Source organism: Canis aureus, chromosome 7 (genome assembly GCF_053574225.1).
Source record: "Canis aureus isolate CA01 chromosome 7, VMU_Caureus_v.1.0, whole genome shotgun sequence".
Lineage (NCBI taxonomy): Eukaryota > Metazoa > Chordata > Mammalia > Carnivora > Canidae > Canis > Canis aureus.
The window spans coordinates 67,473,688-67,491,361 of record NC_135617.1 but is presented as its reverse complement, the minus strand read 5'-3'; the positions used below and the strand labels follow the sequence as shown (position 1 = coordinate 67,491,361).

At 37.2% G+C, this 17,674-nt stretch overlaps 1 protein-coding gene across 3 annotated transcripts in view; it reads left to right on the top strand.

The window, feature by feature from the left end:
• Positions 1-17,674, top strand: part of MAPK14 (mitogen-activated protein kinase 14) — a 75,859-nt gene that overhangs the window by 8,601 nt on the left and 49,584 nt on the right. For all 3 annotated transcript variants that reach the window (XM_077904277.1, XM_077904276.1, XM_077904278.1), the window contains exon 2: positions 16,444-16,573. In XM_077904277.1, the coding sequence (XP_077760403.1) occupies positions 16,444-16,573 (130 nt within the window). The remainder of the gene's footprint in view (positions 1-16,443; positions 16,574-17,674) is intronic.

Below are 17,674 nucleotides of genomic sequence, written 5' to 3'. Positions count from 1 at the left end.
TCAAATATAACCTAGGGTTACTCAACCTATTGACATTTTGGGTGGGATGATTTTTTTTTTGTTGTTGTTGTGGGGAGCTTGCTGTCTTGTGCATTGTAGGATATTTAGCAGTATCCTGTACCCTACTTGCAAGATGCCAGTAGAAACCCCAGTTGTGACAACCAAAAATGTTTCTAGACATTGCCATATGCCCCTGGGGACAAAATCACCCTTGTTGAGAACTACTTATATAGTCTTATATATATTTGGATTGATTGGCCCTGAGGAAAAACTAGATAGGATAACTTGAACCTTCCACCGCCAAAAAGATAGAAAATCTATACTTTCTGTGGTGGTTGTTGTTGTTGTTGTTGTTGTTGTTGTTCTTCTTCTTCTTCTTTTCTTTGTTGATTTTATATATTTTCGAGAGAGAGACAGCAGGGGCAGAGGGAGAGAGAGAATCTCAGGCAGACTCCATGCTGAGTACAGCGCCTGATGCAGGGCTCGATCCCAGGACCCTGAGATCATTACCTGAGCTGAAACCATGAGTTAGACACTTAACCAACCGTGCCACCCATGTGCCCTGTCTGTGTGCATATTCTTTTTCAGTTCATCATATGATACAGTCTTAACAGTGGCTTCATTCATACATTGTGTTTCCAAATTTGTCCTTCCAAACCTTATCTCAAGAATATCTAGCCCTTTGGATTTCAAGTCTATTGAAATGTAACATTTCATACTTTTCCTCAATTGTTTGAGGATGATCTCAGATGTAGCACTAACTACTCTAGAAATAGATTGATCTTATAAACTTGTATGATTCAGCCTTAGAGATGTAGTGGTGTGATATTTAAAGAAAGCTTTCATTAGCACTGATGAATGACAGTGGTCATGAAAATTACAATCAGGGGATGAGTGAATTTTTTTTTTTTTTTTTGGGATGAGTGAATTACCTGAAGATTTCTTTAGGTATTAAGGCAACGTGATTTTGAAAGTTTGAAATGTATGTGTATATCTATTTGCTTATGTTTGAAATATACTGTAGTGAAGAAAATCTGTTGGTTATCTGTCATTGTTAAATGCCATCAGTATTAAAAGAAATAGACATAAGGGGCACTTGGGTGGCCCATTTGGTTAAGCGTCCAGCTTTTGATTTCAGCTCAGGTCTTTTTTTTTTTTTTTTTTTTTTTTTTCAGCTCAGGTCTTAATCTCAGGGTCATGAGTTCAAGCCCTACATTGGGCTCCATGGAGCCTACTAATGAAAGAAAGAGAGAAAGAGAGAAAAAGAAAAAAAGAAAAAGAAAAAATAAGTGAACTGTTTATGTAAAAAGGTATTGATGTGTATAGACATGTGGGGGCATTGTGGGCTATAGTAGTTAAAATGGTATCATGGAAGAAAAAGGATTAGAAGTCTATTTTGAAAGAATAATTGGAGAGAAGGAAACATTTTTAGGTAACAGGAGAAAACACAACCAAGAGAATTAGTTGTGAGGTGGATTGGCCTGACAGCAAGAATATCTCAGGTAGCATGAACCCAGTTGTGGTTCTCATTCTGGTTGTTCTTCAGAATCAGTTGTGGTGTTTTTAAATACACCCAGAAAGGAAGGACTAGGTCTGGAGTAGGGCTAAGGCATTGCATTTTTCTAGGCCATGGAAAGCTGTTTCTTGAGGTTGTAAAGTATTGAGGAAAAGTATTTTATTTTATTTATTATTTTTTTAAAGATTTTATTTATTTATTCATAGAGACAGAGAGAGAGAGAGAGAGAGGGGCAGAGGGAGAAGCAGGCATCATACAGAAAGCCAGACGTGGGACTCAATCCAGGGTCTCCAGGATCGCGCCCTGGGTCAAAGGCAGGCGCTAAACCGCTGCGCCACCCAGGGATCCCCCGCAAAAGTATTTTAAAACTGATCTGACTGGAGTGTATAGAATGGATTAGAGGAAACAAATGTGTTGCTTTTAAAAGTCTTTAGTGATTTGTTTATGTGACTGTCTGTTTATTCTGACTCTCCAACTAGATTTCTCCACTCCTTGAGGTTAAGAACTATCTGTTTTGGTATGTATTAATTAATCTTGTGTTATATTCCAAACACTGGGCTAGATTCTGAGGATACGCAGATCACTTAGAGCTTCTACTCTCCCTCAAAGTTTGAATTTGGAAACAAATAATAAAGGGATTTTTTTTTTCTAGTTCAATATCTGAAGTCTTGGCTACATTATGTTGCTGATTATAGTCTTAGATCTATCTAATAATTGCTGAATAATGTACATTTTAACTTTTGGAAATTATATTTTAGTTATCCATAGCATGATAACAAATGATGAAGGATTTTGTCCTTCATTTATATTTTAATTTCTCTATTTTACTGTTATTTCAGAGGTTTACTCAACCTCCAATTTGAGAATAAGAGATCTAAAAATATGTAGTGAGAATCTCCTATGTGATAAACCCCATGCTAGAAGCTGATCTTGAAACTATTTTATAATAGCATGTTATTTCAACTTAGAACATTTAAAACGACCTGCCTTTTATAGTTCTTAAAGTGCTATCACATTATTATCTTATTTGAGATTCAAAACAGCATTATTGAGATAAGCAGAGCTGGTGACATCCTCATTGTATTTATTTGGAAACAGGCTTATAGAAGCTTTGCCCCAGATCACCTACAGGGAAGTGCCGGAACCAAAACTAGAACTCAAATCTTTTGACTACTACTAGTTTATTTTTCTCTGTATCAGACTGCATATGTTTATGCTTAGTGGAATTTTTTGAGATTAAGTCATCAAAATACTGCAGAGACCATTCACTGGGAAGCAAAAGTAGTTTTGTTAAATGGAATTCCAGTGATTTTTCTAGAGCAGAAAAAAGATTCTTTTTTTTTTTTTTTTAGAAAAAAGATTCTTAAATAATACTCCCAAATGTGAGATATCTTGAAAATTCTAGCATTTTGTTAAGAAAAAACCATTGCTAAGTGTAATGATTTAAAAATATGGCCGTAAGTTTTTTTGATACTTCTCCTTTAAAGAGGTGTAGCTAATATTCCTCACCTTCAGTGAAGGCTGTACCTAATGACTCACTTCTCTAACATACAGAATCTGGTAGTAATGATGGAGTGTGATTTCTGAGGATAGGTCATAAAAGATATGTGGCTCCTGTCTTGTTCTTTCTCTGAATGTTTCTCTGAAATCACTTGCTCTAGAGCAAGTTTTTAAAACTCAGCACCATTGACATTTTGGGCCAGATAATTCTTTGTTGTGAAGGATGTGTAGCAGTAACCCTGGCCCACTACCCACTAGATGCCCCTACTGCCACCATTCCCAACACACACCCCGGGTGTAACAGCCAAAAATGACTCAGACATGGTCAGATACCCACTGGGTGGAAAATTGCCCTCTGTTGAGAATCACTGCTTTAGGGACAGCCAATAGCTACGTTGAGAAGATTCCAAAGCAGCCTTACAGAGAAGCCCACATTACGAAGAATTGAGACCTGCCAAAGCCATGTGAGGCAGCCACCCTAGAAGTGGGTCTTCCAGCCTCACTCAAGCCTTCAGGTGACTGTAGGCGAAGGCCAATATCTGGACTGCACCCTCATGAGATCCCGTAAGCCAGACCACTCAACTATCCCCCAATTCCTGACTCACAAAAACTGTGAGATGATAAACCTTGTTTAAGCCACCAAACTTGGAGGTAATTTATTATATATAATACACTAAATGTACTGTAAAATATATGTGTATGTCATATAAGATGGAGTCACAGATTGAGCAAACCAAAAACTGTGAAGACACACTCATGCCTGTTATACGCATCTATCATCATGTTCATAGCATATATTTGTAGGGTGTTTTTCTGGATATGAAGCCTATAAACACTGTTACTGTATAAGCCTTTTAATTGTAGCAGCAAGGCAAAGTTGATTGATGGTAATAATAAATAGTTACAATAGAATATAAGATTAGTTTATTTCATATTTGCTTGAAAAGAGTTAAAAATTAGTAAATGGTAACTCCAAAAACATTTGTTACTGAAATTTTCAAACACAAAAGTAGAGAAGATAAACCCATGGTGACAACATTCTAATGAAGATTGGGAAAATAATTCCATGTAGTAAAATAACCCACATGTAATGTTTTTGTAATCAATAGGAGATAACTATTGCTCTTGACACAGATGTATCAACTGCATTTGCAATCAAAGAAATATGTTAACTGACACCACTGGCTTTTAAAGCTTCAGTGAAGAAATATAAAATCATTCTATTTTCAAATAGAGCTTACAGCAATTGAAGATTAATTGCATTTCACATTTTAATTGTGAATTAGTTTGGATTTTTAGATTGCATGTCTAAATGAATTTCTACATTGTGTGAATTTTAGTTTTCATCAGGCTAATAAAAATTAAAGCAATTGTGAAAAACATTTTTCTCCAGTAGCTTAGACGTTTTGCAGCAGGAATTGGATCAATCGGAATGGCAAATATCTAGCATATATGTTGGTGTGCCTTGAATTCCAGCCATATAGCTAGAGTCCCTAATTAATCCTGTCACAAATACATTTTCCTATCTGAGATTTTCTTGAAAATATTCAATTTACATAAAAGTTATTGAACTATTAAGTTGTGTTAAGACAAAATATGCAGTCAATTAAATGACTCTCTTTTCCATTCTACTAATCTATTGTTAGAGCTTTTTATATGCATTTGTGTTTTGAGCCTTTTTGAAAGGAATATTTAAAAACTGAAAAGTTGAGGATCGGTTGTATTGTACACACTTGTAACAGTTATGTTAATGACATCTAATGTTCTTCCCATAAGTATGAAATGAAAGTCCACATAAAAATACTATATAGGAAAAAAAAAATACTATATAGGGGCACCTGGGTGGCTCAGTTGGTTGGGCATCTGCCTTAGACTCGGGTGGTGGTCTCAGAGCCCTGAGATCAAGCCTCCGTTTTTGTTTTTTTTTTGTTTTTTTTTTGTTTTTTTTGAGATCAAGCCTCCTGACTGGCTCCCTGCTCAGGAGTAGCCAGCTTTTTCCTCTCCCCACCCACCCACTCATGTTCCCACTCACTCTCATAAATAAATACATATTTAAAAAATACTATATATAGTTGCAGTAGTCAAATCATTTTGTGATTCTTTAAAAGTGTTATGTAAACATTGAAACAAAGTATTTGAGAGTTAGTGAAGATATTAAAAGAAAACTAACAATGTTTCAAATGAGTTTTATTTATTCATTCATTTATTCATTCATTCATTCATTCATTCGAGACAGAGAGAGAGAAAGAGAGAGAAAGAGGCAGAGACACAGGCAGAGACACAGGCAGAGGGAGAAGCAGCCTCCATGCAGGGAGCCTGACATGGACCCGATCCTGGAACTCCACGATCACACCCTAGGCTGAAGGCGGTGCTAAACCGCTGAGCCACCGGGGCTGCCCATGATGAGTTTTTAAAGTCAGTTTTAAGTCCCTTGCTGCTCTGAAGACTATTTTTTGAAGTTTCTAAAATCAAAACTCGAGTTCTAGTTTTTGCATAAGTTTGCCTTATTTTCATGACATTATTTCCAAAATGGAGGGGTAGACCATAAAAATAAATTTAAAAACTACAGTTATGGTTACACATTTGTCTGGATTTAGAAGGAAGAAAAAGTGGGTTTCTGTAGTAGAGGGAGATATGTGCTGAAAAATGTTTTTAGTATGATATTTATTGAAATTTGTATCAGGTATTATAGGTAAAGAGAAAGTTCCAAGTTAGTAGTATAAATTACTTATTTAGAAGGTACATTTTAAAGGCTCTTATCAGTTAACCTGAACTCAGTTGGAAAAAAGCCTCAAATTGTATGATCTGGAGAAGAGATGTCCTGTTTTTGCAAATCTTTTCTTCGCCTTAGGTATTTTAATTAATTTGATGTATTAATGAGAATTTGTTAATTCAGTGTAACTACAAATTTTAATATAGTTAAAATTTTCCATTAATTTCCAAAATAAATTATGTTTATTGTTTTAACCATTATCGAGGGTTCATTTTTTTTCTCATTAACATCATTTGGGGATTAGAGAAGTCGTCTATGACCATTGAAAGAAATTGTAAAACCGTCTCTGATCCCCACAAATTACTCAAAGACTTGTCAGGTGATTGCTCATTCTTCATTCTGTTGGGGAAAACCCACATTCTTTTTTGAGGAAAAACCTGGTGCAATCATTTGTCCTCCCATGCTCTGTGGTTGTGAGCACTTGTCCTGGGTAGGCAGCACCTCACCTTTCTTAAGAGGTTGTCTCTTTTCCTCTACCTGGCAACTCACCTGACTGTTACAGTGTATCGATCTGTCTCTATCTTGCTGCACAGAAAATCTGCAAGCCAGGTGCCAGCCATGGAGCAGAAATACAAAGCCTCTGTGTCTTGATACTTATCAAAAGCTCAGTTGATAGAAATCTGTCTTTGGAGGATAATGTGAGGAACATGGAACTTATCTTTTTTTCTCAACACACTTAAGATTTCCTCTTAGATTGTCTGTCAGAGAGCAGCAGCTTGCTATGCTATTATGTACTCTCCTCCTCACCTTTGCTAATAATCTGTATTTTGGTTTTATGAAACAGTCTCCGCTGATGGATACTCTGAAGAAAAGAATCAACTGAAACCCACAATTATGCTTGTGTAAGAATGTTGATTAGGACATTTTTACCATGTTATACAGTGTCTCCTTCATAAACATACACAGGAGGAACTCTTGTTTTATTACAGGAATAATTATGCCTCTCTTCAGTTCTCCTGAGTGCCTAGTTTGTTTTTATTATATGGTTCTTGTGACTTATGTCTTAACTGGTTGTGTTCTCCTGTCACGTGATGGCTTTAGTGCTCAGAGCCAAATTTGAGGCCCACCTCTAATGGGTATTTAGAAAGGACCTCATCATAATCCTTTGTACATTAACCTCACCCATATGGAATTTCTTATTTTCCCATAATCACTGTTACTTCAAGTTATATGTAGTTCCAGACTGCTTTAAATCTATTGTGGAATAAAGTGGGATAAATTTTAGAAGTTAAGCAGAATTATATTAGGATATATTAAGAATCTAATAAGCCAATTTTTTTGGAGGGAAAGAAGGGGCAAGTTTGTGTAACAAAACATTCAGTTTTATTTAGTGACTCTTGTCTCCTAGGCACTGGATTCATAGCAGTAGATGAGTGACTGCAACATCCTATATTATAATCACTACTTTTAATGAATTTTATATTTTTCCTTTAATTTTTTTCTTTGCCATATCAGTGATTTTATAAAATGTGAGTTAATTTTATAACTTTGGGAAACTTCATGTGAGTTTACAATTGGAAGAAAACCTTATTAATGTATCCTGAATTTCAGTTTGGAGAACTTAATCATTGTAGAGATAATTCCATTTTATGATGCTGTTCATGAAAACAAGGTTTTATTTGTAGCTATAATTTTAAAAATGTGATTAAGAAGCCCAACTGGTAATACTAGTAAGTGAATCATTATAATAAAGTCAAAGTCAATAGCTGCTCCTAGTGTTGCCCTTATCCTGGGGAGCTTGGCATTCTGGAAAAAGAGTGAACATTGAAATTTAGACCAATCTGTGTTTTTGAATCCCACTGCATAGGAGTTATATGACCTTGAATGAGTTGTTAATGTTTCTGACCATTTGTTTCTTATCTTGGAAAGTCAATATAACTATCTCAAAAAGTTATTTTAAAGATTACATTAAACATTTCCCAAATGATATGTGGCATTATCAGGTATTCAGTAAATTTGAATTTCTTCTCCTCTGAATATTTAATTGGTTTTATCAGGTGATTTTAAAAATTATTATTAACTTCTGCTTTTGGTAATCACAATGTCCAATTTAGGATGAAATGCATAGTTTCTCCTCTCTCCAAAAACTGCTTTGATTAATGATAGTAACAGGAGGCCAGGTCAGAGCAGTTAAATGCTTAAAAAGATAGTGTTGGGGATGGATCCTATATTCCTTGCTTCAGCAGCTTTGCTAGAGGGATCATTAACTGATAAGCAGAAAACAGTTTCTCTGAACAATTCCTGCTAGCTCCCTTTTGTAAGCAAAATATGTTGTTGTTTTTTAAAAAGATTTTATTTGACAGACAATGAGAGAGCACAAGCAGGGAGAGTGGCAGAGGAAGAGGGAGAAGCAGGCTCCCCGCTGAGCAGGGAGTCCCATGCAGGACTCCATCCCTGGGATCATGAGCTGAGCGAAAGGTAGATGCTTAACCAACTGAGCCACCCAGGCGCCCCCAAAATATGTTTTAAAAAGTTAAAGTGCATATCCTTTGATGTAAAAATTATTTGTTCTCAGGAAGTTGTGCAATTATTGGAGAAGAAGTGTGAATTAAGATGTCCATTGTATTAGTATTTATTGTATTTGTATGAATAAATGGAATGGCTATAATGTCCATCAATAAAGAGAATAGTTGAGTAGATTGATGCAGATATTTAATGAAATTACTGTAAATGCTTAATAAAATGGAAAATGCTTATGGCTTAAGGATAGAGGATACAAATTTATGTACTATGAGTATAGCTATGTAAGTATTATTTGAAGAAAATATGTTAATTGTAGTTTTATTAAAGTTAGTACCTATTTTTTGTTTAAACGTAACAATATAGATGATTTATGCTTCTATTTTACTAATAACCTTATTAAAAGATACAAGCTCATTTTTTGAAAAATCAGAGGATAGAAAAATATAAAATAAAAATATTAAAATTCTTAATATATTAAGTATTTTCTGTGTATGTTTATATATACATGTATGAATATACATTTTTCCACACACATAGGATCATTATTTCTGAAACTTGTTCTCGTATTAGTACTATATGGAGGTTCTTGTTAATGGCTTCAATATATATGGGGGAATGTACCATAATCTAAATTCTCCCCTTGGACATTAAGGTCATTTCTGATTTTGTTCTTATGAACAGACTGCAATAAACATATATATATATACACACACATATATATATATGTAGATATATATTTGAACCCAAGTTACATATTTTATATGTAAATTTTAAAACACAATTTACATATTTTTGAACTTAGCTTTTTAAAAAGTAGTCAATTGTATATAGTTGCACTATATTATTAGGCATTCTTTGCTTTCATGTGTATTTTCATCATCTCAGTTAGATGGTAGGCTCTAGGACATCAGGTGCAATGTTTAATGTTTCTTTTATATTCACAAAGGATGTTATAAAGGAGATTATTATTTTTTTTTTTCAATTTTTATTTATTTATGATAGTCACAGAGAGAGAGAGAGAGAGACAGAGGCAGAGACATAGTAGGCAGAGGGAGAAGCAGGCTCCATGCACCGGGAGCCCGATGTGGGATTCGATCCCGGGTCTCCAGGATCGCGCCCTGGGCCAAAGGCAGGCGCCAAACCGCTGCGCCACCCAAGGATCCCTAAAGGAGATTATTTCAGTAAATACTCAGAAATGGTATTTTGGTCTTTGTAAGATCATCACATCATTGCCTCCTCCAGTGTTCTAGATTCACAGAGAGTAGTAGAACTTTAGGGATTGAAAAACTTCCCCTTGGGGCGCCTGAGTGGCTCAGTAGTTGAGCATCTGCTTTTGGCTCAGGCCGGGGACGCCGGGGTCCTGGGATCGAGTCCCGCATCAGGCCCCACAGGGAGCCTGCTTCTCCCTCTGCCCATGTCTCTCCCTCTCTCTCTGTCTCTCTTGTAAATGAATAAATAAAATCTTAAAAAAAAAAAAGAAAAGAAAAACTTCCCCTAAATAAAGTAATGCATATAGAGTGAAAGTTATTTCTTATGAAATACTTTTCATTAATACTATCCTGAGTTCAATATAAAATTACAAGAAAAACTTTTCCCATATGAAATGCAATTAATTATAGTGAGAAGCCTTTTAGAAAACCAGAGTTCATACATTTAGAATATATTTAAAATGGGCAGAACTTTTTGTAAAGTTGTACTTGATTATCCATTAAGAGTTCTATTTAGAGATCTATTGAGGATACATTTAATGGCATCCATTAAAAGTCAATGCTTGAAAACACACCAGTTGAATCTGAATCTCCGTTTTGTGATTTTCTTTCTATATCATGGGCACATTACTTCTTTGTGCTTCAGTTTTCTCATCTGTAAAATGGAAATCATAATGTCTTTTTATAAAGTTGTGATAAAGATGCTCATTCATGAAAAGATCTAAAAAACAGTGCCTTATAATAGTAAGCACTCAATGATTATAGTTTTTGACATTAATGTTAGTTTCTTCTTGGATGCTGTTGAATTTGTTTTTAAAAAGATTTTATTTTTTACTTTATTTTATTTTTTTAAGATTTTATTTATTCATAACAGACACAAAGAGAGGCAAAGACACAGGCAGAGGGAGGAGAAGCAGGCTCCCTGCAAGGAGCCTGATGCAGGATTCGATCCCGGGAATCCGGGATCAGGCCCTGAGCCAAAGGCAGACACTCAATTGCTGAGCCACCCAAGCCTTCCTAAAATATTTTATTTTTTATTTTTATTTATTAATTATTTTTTAGACTTTTATTTATTTATGAGAGACACAGAGAGAGAGGCAGAGACATAGGCAGAGGGAGAAGCAGGCTCCATGCAGGGAGCCCGATGTGGGACTCGATCCCTGGACTCCAGGATCACGCCCTGAGCTGAAGGCAGGTGCTCAACCACTAAGCCACCCAGGCATCCCTAAAAGATTTTATTTTTAAATAACATCTATACCCAATATGAGGCTTCAACTTACAACCCCAGGATCAGGAGCTGGATGCTCCACTGACCAGCTGGGCACCCCTGCATGCCCTTGAATTTATAAAAATTGAGAGCCAAATAATAAAATTGTTTTTTCTTTCATGTTTCAGATAACCACATCACAAAATACTCGTTTAGCATTTTTTGAGAATGTGCACGTGCCAGGCATTATGCTAAGTCCTGTGGAATATAGTAGTGAATAAAACAGAAAACACTAACTGTCCTCAAGGTGCTTATGATGAGTGGGAAAGACAGACATTATTAATGTCTAATAATTAAGCTTTACTATGGGCTGAGCCCTTTTGCTAAAACTACCACAAAAGTTATCACATTTATTTCTAACATTCTCCTTATTAGATACATACTTTATCCTCATTTTATATATAAGGCTGAGAGAATTTAATTAACTTTCTTAAGATTATACAGCTACTAAGTGGCAGAACTGAAATTAAAATCCAGATAGACTAATACCAAAGCCCCAGCCTTCATTTAACCACTTTGCTGGGTGGAAAATAAACAGAGTAATAAATTGTGATTATTGAGGTAGGGTACTGATTAATCCTAGCCTACCTTTTGCTAATAGGAGTCAGAGATAAAATAACTACTTTATTACTGCAAAGCTGGCATGGAGAATGGCATGGACAGGCATCTCAAGCGGACTTCTTATTTCTTCCCCACTGAAATGAACTTGCACATTCAGTCACGGGCAGGTCAGCTAGAAACCTGATGGCATTCCTTGCTCCAGGAGATCGCAAAGGGCTTACTGGTGGAGGAAAGGAGAACATGCTTAGCCTGCATGCAGGTGAGCAGAGCAAACTGAAGTGGAGAGTTGAGGAGGATGGGTCACAGGGCAATGGCCATTTTCTGTCTCACTAGAACCATAGAGGGGTTTAGAGAAGAATATACATTTACTGGGTACTTCCAGGAGGGAAGAGGTTATTATTTTATGGGTTTGTGGGAACAGCAGTGGGAGGGAAGAGAACACCTCCTCCTCCCTTTATGTAGGATAAGGAAGGAAACAAGGATGTTGTGACAATTACTGAGACCTGCTGATAATCTCTGAGAGGGATGGTTATTTAAGCCAGTGCTTTAAGGATGAGGATTCAGCTTGGCATGGAGTGGAGATGAAAAAGAAGAGCAGCTGAGGAATCAGAAACAGCCTGCTGAAGAGCTAAAAGGAGCCAGCATGTTCAAAACATAGTGGCTGCAGGAAAGGAAGAAAGGACACAAGAGCAGGGTGAGCGGTCATTGGTGATCAGATCACCTGAGCCTTGTAGACTGTGATAGGAAATTTGCATCTTATTTTATATGCTAAGGAAATTTCCTTGAAGGATTTGAGGCAGTGGGTTTTGTCATCTAACATTTTTATTATTTATTTATTATTATTTTTAAAGATTTTGTTTATTCATGAGAGACAGAGAGAGAGAGAGAGAGGCAGAGACACAGGCAGAGGGAGAAGCAGGCTCCATGCAGGGAGCCCGAAGCGGGACTCGATCCCGAGTCTCCAAGATCACGCCCTGGGCCGAAAGCGGCATTAAACCGCTGAGCCACCCAGGCTGCCCCTAACATATTTTTAAAAGATTGAATTGGTTGCTTGTGGAGAATATATGAGAAGGGAACAAAACAAGAGGCAGGGAGACCAGTCTAAGAAGGCAGGCTGATGATGAGGATGGTTTGGACTAGTATGGTAGTAGCAAAATGAAGAGAAGTTGAATTAGAGATGTATTTTGGAGATGGAAATTATAGACTTGCTGATAGATTTAGATGGGGGCCAGGAGACTGGAGGAAAGGGAAAAATCAAGGATGATACCCAAATGCCTGGCTTGAGCAATCGGATGGAAAGTCTGTCTCCTGAGATACAAGAGACAGGGAGAGGAATAGTTCTAGGTGTTTTGAGCTTGCTAAGTTTTAAGGTGCTTATGTGGTTTTCATATGGAGATTGTTAGGTGGGCAGTCAGGCTCAGAGAAGAGATATCAGTGAGAGATACATATTTACAAGTTTTCCATATAAGATGACATTTAATTTAAAGTCTTGGTTATAGATGAGATGATCTGGAAAATGTGGGAGAGAAGAGGGCCCACCCAGTGTCATGCCCTGAGGAACTGTTCCAGCAGAGGAACCACATACAGTGGGGTCAGAGAGGGAGCTTCCCTAGAGGTCACAGAAAAGCAGTAGAATGTGTGATATGGACTCCAGAATGGAGGGTGTTTAGAGAAAGGGGAAATGTTAACCATGTCAGTTGGTAATTCAGAAAAGTGGCCACTGGATTTAGTAACAGGTCATTAATGACCTGAGAAGAGCAGTTTCAGTATAATGGATTGAGGAACGAATTGGAGCTGAGGAAATGAGTCACACTTTAAGATACATATGAATTACCTGGAGGTCTGGTCAAAATGTAGGTTCTACTTTAAGGCCTGAGATTCTGCATTTCTCAGGAGCTTCCGATAATGCCAGTGCTGCTGGTCCATGGAGTAACAGGTAGAAGAGAGGTTTTTAGACTTCACCATGTGTTAGAATTATGTGGCAGGCTTGATAAAATACAGATTACTGGACGCACTTCAGTTTTCAATTCAGTAGGTCTGGGGTGGCACCTGAGAATTTGCATTTCTTACAAGTTCCCAGGTAACACCAATGCTGCTGGTCTAGGAACCATACTTTGAGGACCATTGGAGAATTTTAACTGTAGTGGGGAGCTTTCAGGGGAGATTTGTTTGTTTGTTGAGGTTGGGAAATAACTAACTCTAGCTTATTTATGTTGATGAGAATGATCGATCCAGAAGATATGGAGAAACTCAGAAGGTAGAGAGAAAGAGAATGAAAGAGAGAAGTCCTTGAGAGGATGAGGGAGGTGGCTCCAGAGCATGTATTGAGGTCTTGATTTTTTTTTTAAAGATTTTATTCATTTATTCATGAGAGACAGAGAGAGAGAGAGAGAGAGGGAAAGAGAGAGATGCAGAGACACCGGCAGAGGCAGAAGCAGGTTCCATGCAGGGAGCCTGATGCGGGACTCAATCCCAGGACTCCAGGATCACACCCTGCTGAAGGCAGCGCTAAACTGCTGAGCCACCCGGGCTGCCCAAGGTCTTGATTTTTGTAAGAAAGGGCATGTGTCCTTAGTTAAAGCAAGAGAGGAAGCAGAAAAGATAGAATCAAGTGCAGATGGGTTTGTACATTTACTGGTAGATAAATGGAGCTTCCTTTTGCTGGTTTCTATTTTCTCAATGAAGGCAAGGGCAGCTTTGGAAAGAAGAGGGTGAATTGGAGGTTTGAGGAGAAAGACCATGTCAAATGATGACTTTGAGTAAGAAAATGAGCTTCCTAGAAAAAAGCGGTAGTCTTAAGAGCTGTATTTGAGGTTAAGGTCAGGAATTGAGAGTGAAACCAGTCTGTATGGTTGTACATTAGTTTTTCTTCAACCTGAATTAGTTCTTGGATTCAGACAAGGAGAATTAAATAGTTGTGATCACCCAAAGTTAGACTTTATCTAGGTGGGTGTAGGAGGCAGAGGCAAAGACAGAGACACAAGGGAGTATATAATCTGAGCCAGGCAAGAAGGGAAATAAATGAAGATGGGAGAGGGCATGAAGGATGGATAGAATTAGCCAATGATGATGAGGTCCACAAATCGTTGTAGTCATACATACTTGGAAGTAAACTAGAAGTAAACTAAAAGGCACAGAAGGTTTGTGATGGAAAATGGGTGCTGGCATTCAAAACTGTGTAGGTGGGGCAGCTTTTGATGGTGATAGAGGTCCAGGGTGTGACCATGGAGGTGGCTGGGTAAGGTGGAGTTTCCTGGAGAGGTCAGGAAATTGAGAGGCCAGGATGTTGGATGTGTCCTCCACCTGGGTGTTGAACTTGCCAAGAATGATGACAGAAATTGGGAGTGGAGAGAGACTTTGAGATAGGAACTAACTGTTCAGTGAATAATGGAAAATTCCAGGTCAGTGGGTTACAGCAGCAGAGAGGTAGTGATAGCTGTGAGCAGGGGCTTTTGTAAAACAAATGAAGAATTATAGTCTGGAAGTAGGAATGGTTGGCGAGGAGGACATTTGCCCCACCTGCTAGCCACGAGGTACCTAGAATAGAGAGAATCCCCTGTAAGGGCAGGGCTGTAAGAGAAGTAGTGTCTTCCAGGTAGAGCCTAGATTCAATTAAAGAGGTGGAGGTGAGGCTCAGAAAGGGGGTTGGAGATTTATAGGAATTTGTAACAAATTGGAATTTGAAGAGCAAGGACTTAGTCTAAGGATTTGGGAGGGAAAGGAGGGGAACTTCTGGAAGTACAGAGTCACATGGGAAAAGAGTTTGGTCATGATAGATGATCCAGAAGTCTTGGATGCCCATTCGAGACTGAGATAAACAGGAGGATGAGGCATGATCAGATTAGCCCAGTCTCTAAAAATAATTGAAATACACATCAAGTTTCTTGCTGCAGTTGTCCTACAGGATCTAGCCTCTGCCCATACCTCTGACCTCATTCTTTTCTACTCTCCCTGTGCTCCCAGTGTTCCACCTACACAGGCCATCTTTACACCCCCCAGCATGCCATATTTTTTCTACCTGTTTCTTCTTTCCTTTGTTTGTACTTGCTCTTCTGAGAGGCGGCATGGCAAAATGGTTAATAGCATGAGTTGTGGATCCAGATTCCCTCCTCCTGACACTTTCAAGTCTTGTGATTATGGGCAAGTTATTTAACTTGTCTGTGCTTTGGTTTCCTCATTTCTGAGTGGGGGAATGATAGCATTTACTTCATAGGGGTGTTGGGGATTAAAATTTATTTTAATTAAAAAAATTAACAGTTAGGCCTGGAACAACTTCTGGTATGCAATAAAGACTCAATAAATGTTAATACAATTTTTTCCTTCTGTTTGAAGCTCTTTTTCCCTATACCTCTACATGGTTGCTATGTTCTCATCATTCAGTTGTCAGCTTGAACCTATTTGCTCAGACATCCTAGCTAAAGAAGCAAAACCCCACTGGCTTTCTCTCATTTGTCCCATTATTCTGTTTTATTTCATGATAGCGTTCATCACTATTTGAAATTATTGTATTATTCAGCTCATTCCCTCTCCCCCATCCCCTGAGGGATTTGTTGACTTGTTCCTTATTAGATTTTTAGCTTCTGAAGAGTGGCAGATACTTTGTAGGCACTCAAGAAGTTTTTGTGCCACCTCATTGTCCTGAAACCATTCCAAGCCCTCCATTCTGATCAACATTTGGTGGCAAGGTGATAGGCCTGAGGCAGACAGAATCCAGGTCTTTGTATATTGGTCTGTTGGCTCCTGTAAATCAAGTGGCCGCTTGTTTTTGTGTTTGCTGGGACACAGCTACATCCATTTTTAAAATTTATTGTCTGGCTGCTTTCTGGCTATAACCACAGAGTTGAGTGGCTGTGCTGAAGACCCTATGCCTCACAAAGTCTGAAATATTTTACTCTCTGGTCCTTTGTGGAAAAAATTTTCTGACCCCTGATTTAGGTACCTAGAAAAGAAAATGAGAAGGAAACACCCAAAACAACAGATGGTTATTTTGGATAGCAGGATTATAGGTCATTTTAGTTTTTAATCTTTATACTTTGTATTTTATTGTATACCAATTTCACTTGGAAACAAAATAGCCTTCCTTATAAATACTAATTTTGAGGTATTTAGAGCACATTCCTTGATGAATTCTTTATATGTGCTTTTTTTTCCTTAGTGCTGCTTTTGACACAAAAACTGGGTTACGTGTGGCAGTCAAGAAGCTCTCCAGACCATTTCAGTCCATTATTCATGCCAAAAGGACCTACAGAGAACTGCGGTTACTGAAACATATGAAACATGAAAATGTAAGTTATTCATACAAGGAAGAATAAATGCTGCTCTTGAATAGACTGGGGGAAAAATGTGTTCTGATTACTGAAATGAGAATACATGAGAATGCATCGAACTTTGGACCATTCTTCTGGTACCAGGGTGTTTGTGGCCACTGTGTTATGCCAGGTAGCCATCCAAAGCCTTGGGAGTTCATGGGTACATCTTCCTGGAGTTTGAGTTTTACTAAGACAGTTTTAGAGGGAAAGCATTAGCCAACAAAAATAAAAGCATTTTTAAGAGAAAATACTACAAAAATAATTTTGCATTCTTTACCAGATTTACTTAATATTGTAGTGTCCAAATATGGGACTCTAAGGTTGTTTTGTGTTTTAATGGATTATTTCAGTGGAGAAGTTTGAGACAACTTGCCTTAGGCCCACTGAATGCCCTATCAAAGGTGACTATTAATTTATGGGTGATTTGATATAATTTTCCTTTTTAATCTTTTGCAGTATAGCTTTTCCAGAGTCAGGTATTTTAATAACTGTGACAAAGACATTGTTTAAGTTAAATATAACCCTTTCTTTTCTGTCAATTTGAAAATTTGAGAGCAATGCCATCCTGCAAAAAAACCCTAATACAATATATAAAGGGATGCAATTGGAATAATAGCTGAAAGTGAAAAGACAGTTGACAAAGGATACTTACTTTCCTAAATTTCAAAATCAAGTTAAAAAGAATTTATTTGATTGCTGTATGAAAGAAACTGTAAAATTTGTAGCATTGTAGAAACAATGACCATAGAGATTTTATAGTCATTTGACCGTATTGATTGTTACTGTATAGAAAAAATATTCAAAATGTGTAAATTTATTACTTGGCTATTCAGATCTTTTCTGTTTTAATAATTAAACTTTTAAGAATATCTTTAAATTATAGATAAATGATACTTTATTAATATACAGTTGTTTCACAAGGTACAAATTTTTTCTAAATTGGGAGCATTGAGACTTGAATTTATTTATTTATTTATTTATTTATTTATTAATTATTTTTAAAGATTTTATTTATTCATGAAAGACACACACACACACAGAGGCAGAGACATAGGCAGAGGGAAAAGTAGGCTCCAT